We start from the raw sequence: 16,960 nt of genomic DNA, 5'->3' as shown, positions 1-16,960 counted from the left end.
GAAGGTTTTCTCTAGGAGCTCAGGTTTCTTCTGCCTTGAGAATAAAAGCTAAGTTAATGCTATGTCATCCCAGGACACTCTTGCAAAAGAGAGTCTCAATCTCAAGAGTTTCACTTTATAATTAAAAATATTGTTTTGTAGTGTGCATAAAACACAGTATCAGTAAGCACATTGAGATCCTGAGAGAGAATCAGTTCTGGGGAATCAGGTTACAAAGCTTAACGTTTGGCATAGTGCATATACATTATGCTAATTTACATTTTGTATCTCTCCAGAGCATCTATCAAGAAAAATGCAGGATTCAGGCAACGTTGCAACAGTTTCTTTATTGATCTGCTCTCTACTATGTGCTTCAAGGACAATACACCTCCAGATGGAGGTGTCATCGCACACCTTTTTTCCTACCTGATGACGGAGACAGGTACCACTTTGGGGGTTTTTCACCTTCTTCTCTAAAGAATCTGGAATCCAGGGATAATTTCTCATGTGATCACTACAACCATAAATAATATAAATCATTTTCTTCCAGATTTCAAAAATTACAAAAAAGTGATCAAAATCTGCTAGAATAAATTACTATTGGTCTTTTTTAATGTTAACTTTAGATTATTTTCCAAACAGAACAGAAAGAGATTCACACCAAAGCTTTATCACCTTTTGACGAGTCTCCAGATAAAAACCCAGTTGTGCGATCTGTAATTCTCAAACTGCTACTGAAATTCAGGTAGGCATCCTACTATAAATATGTCACTGTAAAATTACTCTTAGTCTGAATTAACATAGATGTTTCAATGTTTTGAGCAGTGTTGAAAAGTTTCTCAGCATTGGGAATTTTGCATGTTTAGTGATAAAATGTGTGAAAAGACTTGAACTTGTTTACCTTACCCTCTATGATTGACCTAACTGTGTTTCAGCTTTGAAGAGGTCATGAAATATTTGCAGCAGCATTTGTCATCTGTTGAAGAAAGCAGATTTGTTGATGATGTGGATAAAACAGAGCTCTATGCCTTATACATCAACTGTTTGGAGGTAAAACTAGAAAGAAAACCTTTGGAAATTGCATTTAATAGTGTTACATTACACAAATAAACTGATGAGAAGAAGGTTTCTCCTTTTTAGGAATAAAAAAGGATTTATAAAGACTTTTTATTTTATTTTTCTAAAGCAAGTGGTAACTAAAGAATAACCACAACCTTTTAGGGAGCATGTATTATTCTCCAAAAGCAAAAGTCTCTAAAAGGACATCTGAAATTCTGTTTTCTACTGTTTGGTCTTTTTTTTACTTATAGTTGTGAACATGAACGTGAAACCCACTAACATAATGTAAATATTCTCCTTCTGGAATGAAACTTAAACTAGTGATCAGCAGAAGGAGGAGTCCTCTGTGCTGGATTTAATGTAAATGTAAAAGTAGTTTCAGTATACAGGAGTTGTTTATGTATTCTCAAACATATGTAGTTATCCAGCTATATCTGAACAGGGCACAGTTTGAATACCAGCAGTATGACAAAGTCCTTGGTTTTTTTGCTTGTTGCTGATAGACGTCAGATGAAGTGACAGTTAACTGGTGATATTTGCAGGACTCCATCTGGGAGAAAATGCCTCAGGAGGGCAACAAAGCTGCAGAGTTACAGTGTTTCATTAATGAAACACAGTTCCTGCAGTCCTTTTTGGCTGAAGTCACTTCTGCTCCAGCAACAGTCTCTATTCAACACCTCCAGCATATTGCCCGACTGCGTGTGACCCTCATCATGGCTTCCCAGCTCATCAGTGACAGACTGTCAGGTGAGATATAACTTCACTACTGCATTGCGCTACTATAGTTTCCAGTGCTTAGGAACTAAAACAACCAGTCTGTCGTTGTTGCAGGCAACCATGTCCCAGATGGGGCAGAAGATTTTCTAAACACGGTGATAAAGCTCTGTGAGGACAGTGGGAATAACTGGTACCGTGTTTACCTCATCCGCAAGCTCAGCGAATCACAGGGTGTTGAGTACGTTCAAACAATGGTGAAACAACCTGAGTTCTTCTGGATTTTCCCTGAAGAGGTACTTCAACAGTCATGAGTTATTTTACTGGCAAAAATATGAGTCAAAAATTCATGTACTTTCCTCCAGAGTATGAAATTACATCAAAAGTTATTTCATGGCACTTTATTATATAAGGTAAAGACCCTACAACAGCGGTCCCCAATCCCCAGGCCTCGGACCGGTACCGGTCCGTGAGTCGTTTGGTACCGGGCCGTGAGAGTTGAGGCTCAGGTGTGAAATGTATGGTTTTCAGGGTTTTTATCGGTTTTCAGCGTTATTTTGTTATCGTTTTGATCGTTAATTCGGTTTTTCTGGGTCTTTTCACTTGTGTTATGAATAAATCTTCTTTTTTTCGGTACCGGTACTAGTTTTATTTTGTTGTATTTATCCGCGACACCTTAAAGGCCGGTCCGTGAAAATATTGTCGGGCATAAACCGGTCCGTGGCGCACAAAAGGTTGGGGACCGCTGCCCTGCAACATTTTAGACAGAAGTGTAAGCCGTGGTATCAGGTGAATGATAAGAGGTAGAAACGTTTGTACTGGGTTGTTGTTGGGAGGGGGATGGAAAAATACTAAAGGACAGTCATTGGAGTAATGGCGGGGCCGTGTCTCAATATGTGTACTTGTGTGTTCCTGTGTTCTCGTGAATTTGTGATACGTCATCTGTCGGAGACCAAGTACTGTTCCAATTCAAAGTACACATCAAGCCGAGAACAATAAAAATTTCCAGATGTGCTCTCGCTCCTTCCGTTTTATCAAGCATGCATTGGTTGTGACTTGTGTGGACTTGGTACAGCCAAATATCGCAGAATGCATTTCGTCCAAAACTCAAACGCTAAAAACTTTTAAATACTACTCTTTCTGCATCACAAAATAAACTTTTAAGTTATTTTCAGGAGAGAATGTAGCTCTGTAAACTTCAAATATGTGCTTCTGTAAGAAGCTTTTCTGTCCCCCACTCGTTACCTATATGAATGGCACCTGTTTGAACTCATCATCTGTATAAAAGACACCTGTCCACAGCCCCAAACAGTCAGACTCCAAACTCCGCCATGGCCAAGACCAAAGAGCTTTCGAAGGACACCAGGAAAAGTATTGTAGACCTGCACCAGACTGGGAAGAGTGAATCTACAATAGGCAAGCAGCTTGGTGTGAAAAAATCAACTGTGGGAGCAATCATCAGAAAATGGAAGACATACAAGACCACTGATAATCTCCCTCGATCTGGGGCTCCACGCAAGATCTCATCCCATGGCGTCAAAATGATCATGAGAACGGTGAGCAAAGATCCCAGAACCACACGGGGGGACCTGGTGAATGACCTGCAGAGAGCTGGGACCAAAGTAACAAAGGTCACCATCAGTAACACACTACAACGGCAGGGAATCCAATCCCGCAGTGCCAGACGTGTTCCGCTGCTGAAGCCAGTGCATGTCCAGGCCCGTCTGAAGTTTGCCAGAGAGCACATGGATGATACAGCAGAGGATTGGGAGAATGTCATGTGGTCAGATGAAACCAAAGTAGAACTTTTTGGTATAAACTCAACTCGTCGTGTTTGGAGGAAGAAGAATACTGAGTTGCATCCCAAGAACACCATACCTACTGTGAAGCATGGGGGTGGAAACATCATGCTATGGGGCTGTTTTTCTGCCAAGGGGACAGGACGACTGATCCGTGTTAAGGACAGAATGAATGGGGCCATGTATCGTGAGATTTTGAGCCAAAACCTCCTTCCATCAGTGAGAACTTTGAAGATGAAACGAGGCTGGGTCTTCCAACATGACAATGATCCAAAACACACCGCCCGGGCAACAAAGGAGTGGCTCCGTAAGAAGCATTTGAAAGTCCTGGAGTGGCCTAGCCAGTCTCCAGACCTCAACCCCATAGAAAATCTGTGGCGGGAGTTGAAAGTCCGTGTTGCTCGGCGACAGCCCCAAAACATCACTGCTCTCAAGAAGATCTGCATGGAGGAATGGGCCAAAATACCAGCTACTGTGTGTGCAAACCTGGTAAAGACCTATAGTAAACGTTTGACCTCTGTTATTGCCAACAAAGGTTATGTTACAAAGTATTGAGTTGTATTTTTGTTATTGTCCAAATACTTATTTTCCACCCTGATTTACGAATAAATTCTTTACAAATCCTACCATGTGGATTCATGGATTTTTTTTTTTTTTTCACATTCTGTCTCTCACAGTTGAAGTGTACCTCTGGTGCAAATTACTGACCTCTGTCATCATTTTAGGTGGGGGAACTTGCACAATCGGTGGCTGACTAAATACTTTTTTGCCCCACTGTAGCTCGTCCACAGAAGGACTGGTAGCTCCCCTTTCGATAAGGGTTCAGATCGCGCGAACAGGTGTGGGATTAGAGCTCTGGGTAGCTCCCCAACTGGGTCTAGACTGGGTCTAGAGAGTATTTTAAACTCAGGGAATTTAAAATAGAAAGTAGCTCGTCCACAGAAGGACTGGTAGCTCCCCTTTCGATAAGGGTTCAGATCGCGCGAACAGGTGTGGGATTAGAGCTCTGGGTAGCTCCCCAACTAGGTCTAGACTGGGTCTAGAGAGTATTTTAAATTCAGGGAATTTAAAATAGAAAGTACCTCGTCCACAGAAGGACTGGTAGCTCCCCTTACGATAAGGGTTCAGATCGCGCGAACAGGTGTGAAATGTGTGTGTTTAGTTAGTTTGTTTGTTTGCTTGTTTTAATCAATTTTAAATCATGCTTTTTATTTGTTTTTGTTTCTAATGTCTCTGTAAAGCACTTTGAATCACCTTGTTGTTGAATTGTGCTATACAAATAAATTTGCCTTGCCTTGCCCTGTCAGTACTCTTGCTGCATCATTTTGGATTAATTGAAGGCTTTTCAGGGAGTTTTTTAGGACATCCTGATAATAATGAATTACAATAGTCCAGCCTAGAAGTACTAAATGCATGAACTAGTTTTTCAGCATCACTCTGAGACAGGCTATTTCTAATTTTAGATATATTGTTCAAATGAAAGAAAGCAGTCCTACATATTTTTTTTAATATATAAAACTCTGGTTAGATACCATATTTGGGCCGAGTACAATAGCCTCAGTTTTATCTGAATTTAGAAGCAGAAAATTTAAATGCCATCCAGGCCTTTAAGACATTCCTGCAGTGTGTGTTGTCTGGCTGGTGTTATCTGGCTTCATGGACAGATAGAGTTGGGTGTCATCTGCATAGCAGTGAAAATGTATGCTATGCCTTCTGATAATACTGCCTAAGGGAAGCATGTATAATGTAAACAGAATTGGTCCTAACATTGAACCCTGTGGAACTCCATAATTAACCTTATTGTGTGAAGAGTTCTCTCCATTTGGTAAATAGAATGGTTCTTATATAGCGCTTTTCTACTCTGTCTGAGCACTCAAAGCACTAATGCATTCACCCAATCACACCTTCTTAAGTGCTAAGTATCTAACATTTATACACATTCACACTCCGATGGATGCATCGGAGAGCAACATGGGGTTAGTATCTGGCATGCAGACTGGAGCAGCCTGGGATCAAATCACCAACCTTCTGGTTAGTGGCTGACCTGCTCTGCCACCTGAGCTACAGCTACATGAACAAGTTGTCTATTAGACAGATATGATACAAACCACTGCAGCGCAGTACCCATATTACCTATGGGTACTGTGCTTTGATGAGCTCTGAAACCTGACTGAAACTCTTCAAATAAGCCATTCCTCTGTAGATGAAACAAAAACAGCTAACTGTAGATATTAACTAGATATCAGAATTCAAACAGCTAACTGTAGATATCAGTTAGCTGTTTGACAACTACTCTTTCAAGTATGAATGGGCATGGAACTACAAGGTCCACCCATAGCAGACATTAATTATTTGATTGTAGCTTTTCATTTACAAACACTGAAACAAACTATGGTGTACAACTTATGCCAGTTATCCAACTAATTCATAGTCACCAGAATAACTCAGGTCTAATTTATGTACTTAAACATATTTGCTTTGTAATTTCATTCACAGTGTCAAAAGAATGAAGATGGAGGCCTGATGGACCAGTATCTTGTGTATGGAGAGGAGTACAAGGCTGTGAGAGATGCAGTTGCCAAGGCACTAGTAGACGGCAACATCGAGCAGATAGAAGAAGTCTGTGAGGTATTTCTGTCCTGTAATAAATATATTACGGACACTCCTTCATGTTTCATCTACCTATTACTGTTATATTGTTTTGATGAAACTGTGGGTGGGTAGTTTATTGAAACACTTCTCATTATTCATAGAGCACTGCAAGTGATGTTGTACAGTATCACTGCTAAGACCGTAAATGCTTAGTTGTATAGTTATTGTACTCACCATAGTGCTGTACTCTATATGCCCATTTTTTCTTGCAGCTTTATTTATACTTGTGATTTTTATTATTGTTTTTATTTGAAATACACTAGAAATGTATGGCTACACAAAGGAATCGGACAGTGTTCCTCCTGCTGGCTCTTTTCCGAGAGGTTACAACTCTGTACAGATCTGAAAACAGGGGTCTTCATCCTACTCCCAAGGTATGAACAGTGGCAAAATTAGAATCTGGAGAAAATGCATTCAGACACTGCTAACTTAGTTTTTTTTTATCTCCAGTGGAGATAATAATTTTAAGAAACAGCTCTACTCCACGCTCTATCCCACTGTCTTAATTCTGTCAGAGGAAAGTAATTTCAGTCATTTGCAGTGTTGAGCAAGTTGGGCAATTATACTTACTAGTTACTTCTTCCAAAAAGTAACTGAGTTAGTAACTGAGTTACAAGATTCTAACAGTAATTAATTACTAGGAAAAGTAACTATTGCGTTACTTAAAAAAAAAAAAAAAGTTTAACCCTCTGGGGTCCAGGATATAATTGGCATATTTTTGACTACTTTTGATTTTCCCTCTACATTTCACCTTTAAAAACTATTTAATTTGCCTTGTTTGGTATCATCCTTTTCAGCACAATCTCATGTGTCTGAATTTACAGTTATGTTTTCATTTTGACATACTATATTAGTAAAACTGATCTAAAATCAGACAAAAACATAAAATCCGAGTAGAAAAAGTTATAGTTTTTACTGTAACAACCACAAACATGTTTTTCATAACTTTAAATGCAAATATAAATTGTAAATTTTAAAATCATATGCACAAGTTTTGCAAACAACAAAGTTATTTGCAGCCATTTACCTTTTACCCTTTTTAACTAACCATTTCAAACTATTTACATAACAATCAGGTGTTCTGAATTCAATAAGATGCCACACAAATTATTTGTGCCACTCTAAAAAATAATTTCTGTCCACTATAAAGGAGAACATCACAGCCTGATACCTGCAGGTCTGACAGCAGCAGGTGTATCACTCCTGTTTTCTACCTGGAGACACCGTTTACACTGTAATCTGCCTTTGGTGACTTTTTGGTAGCACCTGTAACATTCAGCAGTCGCCTCATTGTTCTGACCCACAACACAAAACTATCCACTACACTACACAAGACAACACATTAACTACACACTCCAAACACGCTAAACGTCACAAATGTCTCACAGCTCAAAACTCGCTCTCTCTCATTTCCGCTCTCTTTCTGTCTCTCTCTTTCTCGCCGTCACTCCTAAAACTTCCCCCTCTTCCTAAACAACCAAATGTCATGTTGCCGTATCATTTTTTGATTGGTCGACATTGTACATTTTTCCACAAACACGAAAGGGCTGTTTTTTGTTTTATTTTTTGGTCATATGTAGAGAGTGCTTGCTAGCGCTGCCCTTACACAGTAAACGTGATGAAAGTATTCAGGAAAACACGACTCGTATATATTGTTTATCATGACTCTGGTTTTACGTGGCCTATCAACACAATTTAAAAACTGGTATATGTCACCTTGTTGCTTTGTCATCTGGAAGTGGTCATGTGATTGGTTTACTACGACTACTTTATTCTTCCTCAGTCAAACAGCAGCACTCATGTGATTGTTTTTGCAGTGATGGGAATAACGCCGTTATTCCCATCACTGGTCATTTGTACTCATGACCCTGCTCTTTTGGTCACTCCCAAGATTTCATGACCGTAGGTGAGTGCTGGAATGCAGATACAGTAACTGAAATTACATCTTGGTTCTCTCTTCTCTATAATAGTCTGGTACAGTGCATTACTGCTGAGGCTACACCAATCTGCCAGTCCAAGTTGCACTCCACCTTAACATCACTCATGAATAAAATCCCAAATCCCATTGGTAAACATGAGTAAACCCTCACTAGGTTTTGGATAAAGTGTACACTCACAAACCTGCATTTGAAACACTGGCTACCATAGCAGTATAGTATTGCAACATGGCATTTGTGTCTTCTAACTAAAATAGGAACATAAAAACTGCCATCATTGCCAGACCTGGCCCACATCTGGTTGACATACACTGTTACGTCCCCACAATGAAGGTCTAGGGGTGTGTGTGGGGACTGGTAACAAATGGGTCCATAACAGAATGAAAGGAGAACAGACAGAGGTGTTTAGTAAATAAAATAGTTTTTATTATAGATAATCTCATGTCTCAACTCTGTATATTTTTATATATTTTATTTATTGTTTACTCTATTTAATTTGTAAAATATGTGTGTGTACACACACACACACACACACACACACACAGAAAAATATTTAGTATACACATCCAGAAATGCATATACTATTATATATTGTACATATATTTATTAGTTTCAGATGTAGCCATTCTTGTATTTTGCTTGTTTACATTATTGTATTTTGCACAACTCTGTTGCTTGTGAAGCTCACACACAAGAATTTCACTCACATGTGCTGTACCAATGTACCTGCACATGTGATGTGACAATAAAAGTGATTTGATTTGATTAATCTTAACATAAAGAGGTTGCAACAACAAAGAATGGTAAATGGCCTGCATTTGTATAGCGCTTTACTCAGTCCCTAAGGACCCCAAAGCGCTTTACACTACATTCAGTCATCCACCCATTCACACACACAGGCAATGGCACAGCTGCCCTGGGGCGCACTGACAGAGGCGAGGCTGCCGGACACTGGCGCCACCGGGCCCTCTTGCCTACCACCAGTAGGCAAACATGGGGTTAGTATCTTGCCCAAGGATATTTGGCATGAGGCCAGGAGGCAACCTGGGATCGAACCGATCCTCTGATTAGTGGCTGACCTGCTCTGCCACCTGAGCTACAGCCACCCACAACAACCAAACAAACTCCACACCACGAGGAGGCACTTCCAGGGGCCCACAAGCTCACCCTGTCACTAGCAGCAGCTAGCTTTACTGCTGCCGAGGCCCACAAGCCCACACTACTCACATGTAGCAGCGACACTGCTTCCCCAACGACACGACACGACACGACACGACACGACACGACACGACACGACACGACACGACACGACACGACACGACACGACACGACACGACACGACACGAAAATCACACACCTAGACCACAAAGTGGCTACACCAGCGAAAACCACCCTCATACATCCAGTTCATCCCCAGCTTATATGACCTCAGACAGGTGATTGCTGACTGGGCCCAGGTGGTAAATGAGGCCAATGAGCAGCAGCTGTGTCCTGGGGAGAGAGAAGAGCAAGAGAGAGACAGAGGGGTGGGGCAAGAGAGGAAGAGGCGGAGAAAAAAACACCACACCCACACAAGGGCAGTTTCAGAAGGGCCAGCTAGGACCATAACATACACTCTGCTATGACACCAGTCAGTCAGAAGTGCCAGCTTGATGCCAGATCCGGGCCAGACCTGTTTTCTATGAGCCTGGGCCACTTAACCCAAACCACAATCGAGCCAGATATGGCATGCCATCGCGTAAACAGGGTATCATTGCCAGACCTGGCCCAAGCTAAGCTAAAACACTGGCCTACATCTTGATTTATCACAAAGCGTATTAAAAAATTAATGCTAAATTAGAGGGCTTGATCTGTGTATAACATGGTTAACTGTCAATATCTACAGCTAGTTAGACTATTATATCACAGATTGCCTTGTTAATGTATTAAGGCAGAGGTTCCCAAAGTGGGGGCGGGGTAAGAATTAAAAAAAAAAAAAAGGATGCCCGGACACTGCTAGCATAATGGACGGGTTTTTGACGGGGCTCCCACACAAATGCAAAGCAGAGAATGAAGCATCGCCAAATATGATTCCAAACCAACTTCCTTCGAAACCAAAGACTAGAAAATATGATGAAACATATCTTGTCTTTGGCTTCGCCTGCACAACAGCGGTGCCAAGGTAGGTCTCCCCATCAGAATTTGTCTCCCCTGCGTCAGGACCACACACTGGGCTGTCCAAATCACGGACAAACAGCATCCCAAATTATTGATTTTTAGTTCACAAACACTTCTTATAATGAAATTTTGGTGATATTAGCTCTTTATATATATATAAAAAAAATACAGTGGGATACAAATATCAGGATATCAGGCTTACCCTGCCACAATTTATTCCCCAGTTCAAATCATGGACAAACAGTATCCCACAGTTGTTTATGTTTTTAAACCCATTTGCACAGAGAGACATTTATTATTATTAACACTGTTACACAGTAAAAAAAAAAGAAAAAAAAGTGTGTTGCTTCTCTTAGTTGTTTTCTGTATCCCAACAGCAATGTAATGGATTTGATTACCTCATTAATGGCTCAAGATACCTGCCTCAAAGAGAAGTAAGAAATTTTGCGTCAGCATTGATTTATAACAGACTGGGAGCTCTTACCATCCAACCTGGTAATACCATTGAGGAAAACACTGTCATCGAGCTGATCATCCATCTAGCAGCTGTGCTGCTCACAGGGAGTCATCCTCTCCTGATGCCACTGAAACACATTGGCCTGTCACCTGAAAATATGCAGGTAAACAGTGTGATTGTATATAAAAGATTGATTTAGCCACATGGTTTTACCCATTAGTTTGTGGAATCACATTTCAAACCCTTGATTTTTAGTTTTATTTCCAGAAATGACTAGGTTTGGATAAGATAGTGGTATGCTAATGTGCCTTTGAGCTATGTAATATGGAGTCAGGTTTATCTACAAAAAGTAAACAGTGCTCAATGATGGACAGTGACCAACACATTTAATATCTTTTTTTTAATATTAACCATTAAATCATCACAACTCCCACATATTAGATATTATTCCCATTACAGATACTCTGAGATAATATCATAGTTAAGGCAGATGTTAAAATGAAGCAGATGAAAGCAAAGCTAGTCTTTACTGGCTGATAAAATGCACAAAATAAGAAAGTCAAAAAAGAAAAGGATCCAGGAATACAACTCAGCAAACACAATAACACTCAAAAATAGAAGAAGGATACATCTGTGCTGCTTACTCTCTGCAATGGATAACTTCAGCAAGATAAGATTCATGTTACCTTTATGGCATTTCTTAGATTTTCACTTAATTTAACCTACAGAGGGCTTTTATACCCACAATGCCTGATGACATGTTAGCTGTTGCCCAGGCAGCCATACAACAAGAAACACACTATCGGGGCCAGCTCACTTGGTATGGTAAGTATTATTCCTTTCATCTATGCAAGTAAATTCATTTTTAATTATCTTTTCTTGTAACTGGGTATTCTGACAATTTGACAACCTTTACATGATTTTCTGTCCTCACCAGGAAATATTTGGATAACCTGTATTTCAGTCATCATTCTAAACCTTAAATGAGTTGAAAGACATTATGAAAAAGAGATATGGCACCCAAAACAACCATGAATTGAAATCTTTGGTAGAATTCTGCTACACCAAATGGTTAATGGCCTGTATTTGTATAGTGCTTTACTAGTCCTTAAGGACCCCAAAGCGCTTTACACATTCAGTCATCCACCCATTCACACACACATTCACACTGTGATGGCAAGCTACATTGTAGCCACAGCCACCCCAGGGCGCACTGACAGAGGTGAGGCTGCCAGACACCACCGGGCCCTCTGACTAGGGCTGCTCAATTAATCGAATTTTAATCTCGATTACGATCTGGGCTTTCAACGATCATTAAAAATGACTGAGCCGATTATTAGCCCCTCCCTCGTGCTTTACTCTCGCGCTGCTCCGTGTAACAAATCGAGCGCACCTCTCTGCATTTCGAACACGTGTCACAACAATTAAGAGCAGCGGTCCCCAACCTTTTTTGCGTCACGGACCGGTTTATGCCCGACAATATTTTCATGGACCGGCCTTTAAGGTGTCACGGATAAATACAACAAAATAAAACTAGTACCGGTACCGTAAAAAAAGAAAATTTATTCATAACACACATGAAAAGACCCAGGAAAACCGAGTAAACGATCAAAACGATAACAAAATAACGCTGAAAACCGATAAAAACCCTGAAAACTATGCATTTCACACCTGAGCCTCAACTCTCACGGCCCGGTACCAAACCACTCACGGACCGGTACCCGGGGGTTGGGGACCACTGATTAAGAGGACCCGAGGGAAGCTCGGAAAGCTAAGCAGAAGTTATTTGGAGAGGAGAGTGACTGCCGTTGGTTGAAAAGAGAGGTAAAAAAAAACTTCAGTGTTGTGGAAACATTATGGGTTCGCGGAGTCAGACGTGGATCAAGTAGACATAGTGTGTAAACTTTGCTACGGTGTCGTAGCTGCACCACAGAGCAACACTGCAAAGATGTTTACATTTTTCATTTATTTTTTATATTGCAAACATTTGCACTGTTATCAGTATTTGCAAACTATTTCATATTATTTTTTGACAATCTTTAAAGTCATTATTCAATACATTGTTATTGTTAAATAAATATCGTCAAATAATCGAGATCTCGATTTCAGTGAAAATAATCGTGATTATCATTTTTGCCATAATCGAGCAGCCCTACCTCTGACCATCACCAGTAGGCAACGGGTGAAGTGTCTTGCCCAAGGACACAACGACCAAGACTGTCCAAGCCGAACCGGCAACCTTCCGATTACAAGGCGAACTCCAAACTCTTGAGCCACGATCGACCAATAGTACTTCCAGGGGACACAAAGCTATTAAAAAGCTTCATTATGGGGCAAATTCACTAGAGATTTGTTTGTTTGGTTGGTTTTTAAGATTTAGCTGGTCATTTTTGCTGACCATTGAATAAAAGTTAATATAGATTGGTCAGATGTTTTACCAAGATGGCTATCAGGTAGTAAGACTTGGTTCAGGAGTAATTTGCATAAACCTGACCATAAATTCACAGATTAATCTATATTATGTCTTTTTCACAGTCTGTCCAAATAATCACCCATGCTGTGTTGATATGGTAAGCCATTTTTATGCTGTTCCAGTTAATATATTCTTCACAATGATTACAAACTCGATGTTTTATAATTATACTGTATGTTTAATCTTGCACTGCAGTGCGGCCAGCCCATGGAGAGAGGCCGATGTCTGGAGTGTGGCGAAGAAGTTGGAGGGGAACATCACATAGCCTTGCCTGGATTCACACAAGTTCCGTTGCACGAGTGAGTGTCAGTAATTGTCAAGCAAAATACTGCATTAAATAAATCTCTTTACTGATAAAGTAAAACTTTGTAGAAAAAAATTGCTAGATAATTTGTCCTTTCTATTAAAACGATACTGGAATATTAAAAAGAAATTATTCTGGTGTTTCGCACAGGGGAACCATCAAAATTGCAGATAAACTGATTTTGTACAAAACTTTCTCTTGTATAAAATATGAACGACAGAAATCATTCAAGTTTGGTTTTTTATTGGTAAATCTGTTAAAAGAAGCACATTTGTTATGCTAGTGGTTTTGTTTTTTTAAAATCAATATTATCCTTTATTTTGTGAAGTAAAATAAACTAAATTCCCATTGTCAATTTTTTAAACTTATAAGTTTTCATTTTTGTGCATTTAAAAAGTTTAACAATGAGACTGCACCGTGAACAGAAAATTCTGACGAGACGATTCCGACCAGTAGTTTGATATCATTAAATTGCTCTGTCACGGCGATGTCTTTTGAGAATGGACCAAAAAGCAGACACTGAGAAAGGAATCTTTAAACAAAAGCGAGACTTTATTTGGGCTGATGAAAGGAGAAAACACAAAAGCTAAGGCAAAACAGGTATGACAACTAAACTGGAAAACTAACTATAAAAACTATGAAGACTGTGAGAACTATGATGTGGAATAAACAGATGACCTGACAATGAACAAAGGAAAACAGAGGACTTAAATGCACACAGGAGGTGATGAGGGGAAGTGGAAACACATGGGGAAACAGCCAACTAGAATGGACATAATGACGCCACAGGGGAAATGACACTAAACACAATGACAAAGACACAAAGACTGTTTCAAAATAAACCAGGAAACACTGAGAAAATAACAATAATCAAAGAATAAAACTAAAACACACAAAACACTAGGTCACAGACCCAGTACCTCTGTGTATTCATTGTGTTGGAAAGGTTTAGTTTAAAAAAAAAAACTGTAAAGAATGAGTTCAGATTTTTTTTCATGGATACTGCAGAAAAACTGGTTAGTATTCACAACCAGTATGTATTAAAAAGAGGCTGTCACATAGTGATATCAAATTTTCCGCAAAGAAAGAGTAACACATATCTTCAAAGACAAAATGTCAGTCAGAATACTTTTTTTGTTTGTTGTATACAATACAGTTTTTTTTTTTCTTTAATTTCTTTGTTAGCTGTGTTTGCTGGTTTTTCTTCCAGAGATTATTTCTTTTGAGATTGTAGATGCTGCGTGTGTAATATAAGAAGCAGAGTTCAGTTTGTTTTAGAACGGCAGCAGTTTGGTCTGTTTCTGTTAGAGTGGGTTTATTTGTCTTGTTATGGCTGTACTTCAAGTATACTCTTAAAAACAATACATATTTTATGCATAGTATAACCTTGTGAACTAATTGTCACTAAGTTAATTTTCTAAAAGCAGCACAAGGGTAATATTATATTAACTATACAGGGAGTGCAGAATTATTAGGCAAGTTGTATTTTTGAGGAATAATGTTATTATTGAACAACAACCATGTTCTCAATGAACCCAAAAAACTCATTAATATCAAAGCTGAATTTTTTTGGAAGTAGTTTTTAGTTTGTTTTTAGTTTTAGCTATTTTAGGGGGATATCTGTGTGTGCAGGTGACTATTACTGTGCATAATTATTAGGCAACTTAACAAAAAACAAATATATACCCATTTCAATTATTTATTTTTACCAGTGAAACCAATATAACATCTCCACATTCACAAATATACATTTCTGACATTCAAAAACAAAACAAAAACAAATCAGCGACCAATATAGCCACCTTTCTTTGCAAGGACACTCAAAAGCCTGCCATCCATGGATTCTGTCAGTGTTTTGATCTGTTCACCATCAACATTGCGTGCAGCAGCAACCACAGCCTCCCAGACACTGTTCAGAGAGGTGTACTGTTTTCCCTCCTTGTAAACCTCACATTTGATGATGGACCACAGGTTCTCAATGGGGTTCAGATCAGGTGAACAAGGTGGCCATGTCATTAGTTTTTCTTCTTTTATACCCTTTCTTGCCAGCCACGCTGTGGAGTACTTGGACGCGTTGATGGAGCATTGTCCTGCATGAAAATCATGTTTTTCTTGAAGGATGCAGACTTCTTCCTGTACCACTGCTTGAAGAAGGTGTCTTCCAGAAACTGGCAGTAGGACTGGGAGTTGAGCTTGACTCCATCCTCAACCCGAAAAGGCCCCACAAGCTCATCTTTGATGATACCAGCCCAAACCAGTACTCCACCTCCACCTTGCTGGCGTCTGAGTCGGACTGGAGCTCTCTGCCCTTTACCAATCCAGCCACGGGCCCATCCATCTGGCCCATCAAGACTCACTCTCATTTCATCAGTCCATAAAACCTTAGAAAAACCAGTCTTGAGATATTTCTTGGCCCAGTCTTGACGTTTCAGCTTGTGTGTCTTGTTCAGTGGTGGTCGTCTTTCAGCCTTTCTTACCTTGGCCATGTCTCTGAGTATTGCACACCTTGTGCTTTTGGGCACTCCAGTGATGTTGCAGCTCTGAAATATGGCCAAACTGGTGGCAAGTGGCATCTTGGCAGCTGCACGCTTGACTTTTCTCAGTTCATGGGCAGTTATTTTGCACCTTGGTTTTTCCACACGCTTCTTGCGACCCTGTTGACTATTTTGAATGAAACGCTTGATTGTTCGATGATCACGCTTCAGAAGCTTTGCAATTTTGAGACTGCTGCATCCCTCTGCAAGATATCTCACTATTTTTGACTTTTCTGAGCCTGTCAAGTCCTTCTTTTGACCCATTTTGCCAAAGGAAAGGACGTTGCCTAATAATTATGCACACCTGATATAGGGTGTTGATGTCATTAGACCACACCCCTTCTCATTACAGAGATACATATTAAGTATAATATGCTTAATTGGTAGTAGGCTTTAGAGCCTATACAGCTTGGAGTAAGACAACATGCATGAAGAGGATGATGTGGACAAAATACTCATTTGCCTAATAATTCTGCACTCCCTGTATTAACTTTCACATGTGTGCTTGCGCTTCTAAATGTCACCTGTTTTGCACTGGGAGGAGACCTACTCTACTTTTTACTCATGCAAATCTGTTGTTTTAGGGATCAAACACGCCCTGGTCACATTCTGGGAGACCCTCAACGGAGAAACAACCCAGATGCCTTAGATACCAAAAACATGTCTCTGACTCCCTTTACTCTGGTCCGGCTAGTTACACATCTCGCCATGATGCTGGGAGCCTCAGAGAAACCTCAGGTGAGCTCTAATTTAGAGGCTCTTAACCATCATAAATAAAGTATCTAAAGCTATTTTGTACAGTAGCTGTAATATTTAAGCAGCTTTTGGTGACTTGGTGAGACTAGCATTGTTTTAGGTTGTGTGTAGCTCACTGATTAATATTCTGCAAAATAGT

General features: G+C 39.9%; 1 protein-coding gene across 1 annotated transcript in view; it reads left to right on the top strand.

Moving 5' to 3' along the window:
* LOC146558749 (E3 ubiquitin-protein ligase rnf213-alpha-like) overlaps positions 1–16,960 on the top strand; it is a 68,849-nt gene that overhangs the window by 41,261 nt on the left and 10,628 nt on the right. The window contains exons 45-57 of the mRNA XM_085246754.1: positions 276–421; positions 622–724; positions 915–1,029; positions 1,581–1,785; positions 1,870–2,048; positions 5,619–5,630; positions 6,048–6,179; positions 6,467–6,577; positions 10,675–10,917; positions 11,483–11,579; positions 13,290–13,324; positions 13,423–13,526; positions 16,650–16,803. Coding sequence (XP_085102880.1) covers positions 276–421; positions 622–724; positions 915–1,029; positions 1,581–1,785; positions 1,870–2,048; positions 5,619–5,630; positions 6,048–6,179; positions 6,467–6,577; positions 10,675–10,917; positions 11,483–11,579; positions 13,290–13,324; positions 13,423–13,526; positions 16,650–16,803 — 1,636 coding nt within the window. The remainder of the gene's footprint in view (positions 1–275; positions 422–621; positions 725–914; positions 1,030–1,580; positions 1,786–1,869; positions 2,049–5,618; positions 5,631–6,047; positions 6,180–6,466; positions 6,578–10,674; positions 10,918–11,482; positions 11,580–13,289; positions 13,325–13,422; positions 13,527–16,649; positions 16,804–16,960) is intronic.

The sequence above is a fragment of the Mchenga conophoros genome, linkage group LG15 (assembly GCF_057382185.1).
Source record: "Mchenga conophoros isolate Kocher_MC1m ecotype Shallow Benthic linkage group LG15, M_conophoros_male_GT1.1, whole genome shotgun sequence".
Lineage (NCBI taxonomy): Eukaryota > Metazoa > Chordata > Actinopteri > Cichliformes > Cichlidae > Mchenga > Mchenga conophoros.
Note: the sequence above shows the minus strand (reverse complement) of the source record. Positions and strands in the feature narration are given on the sequence as shown.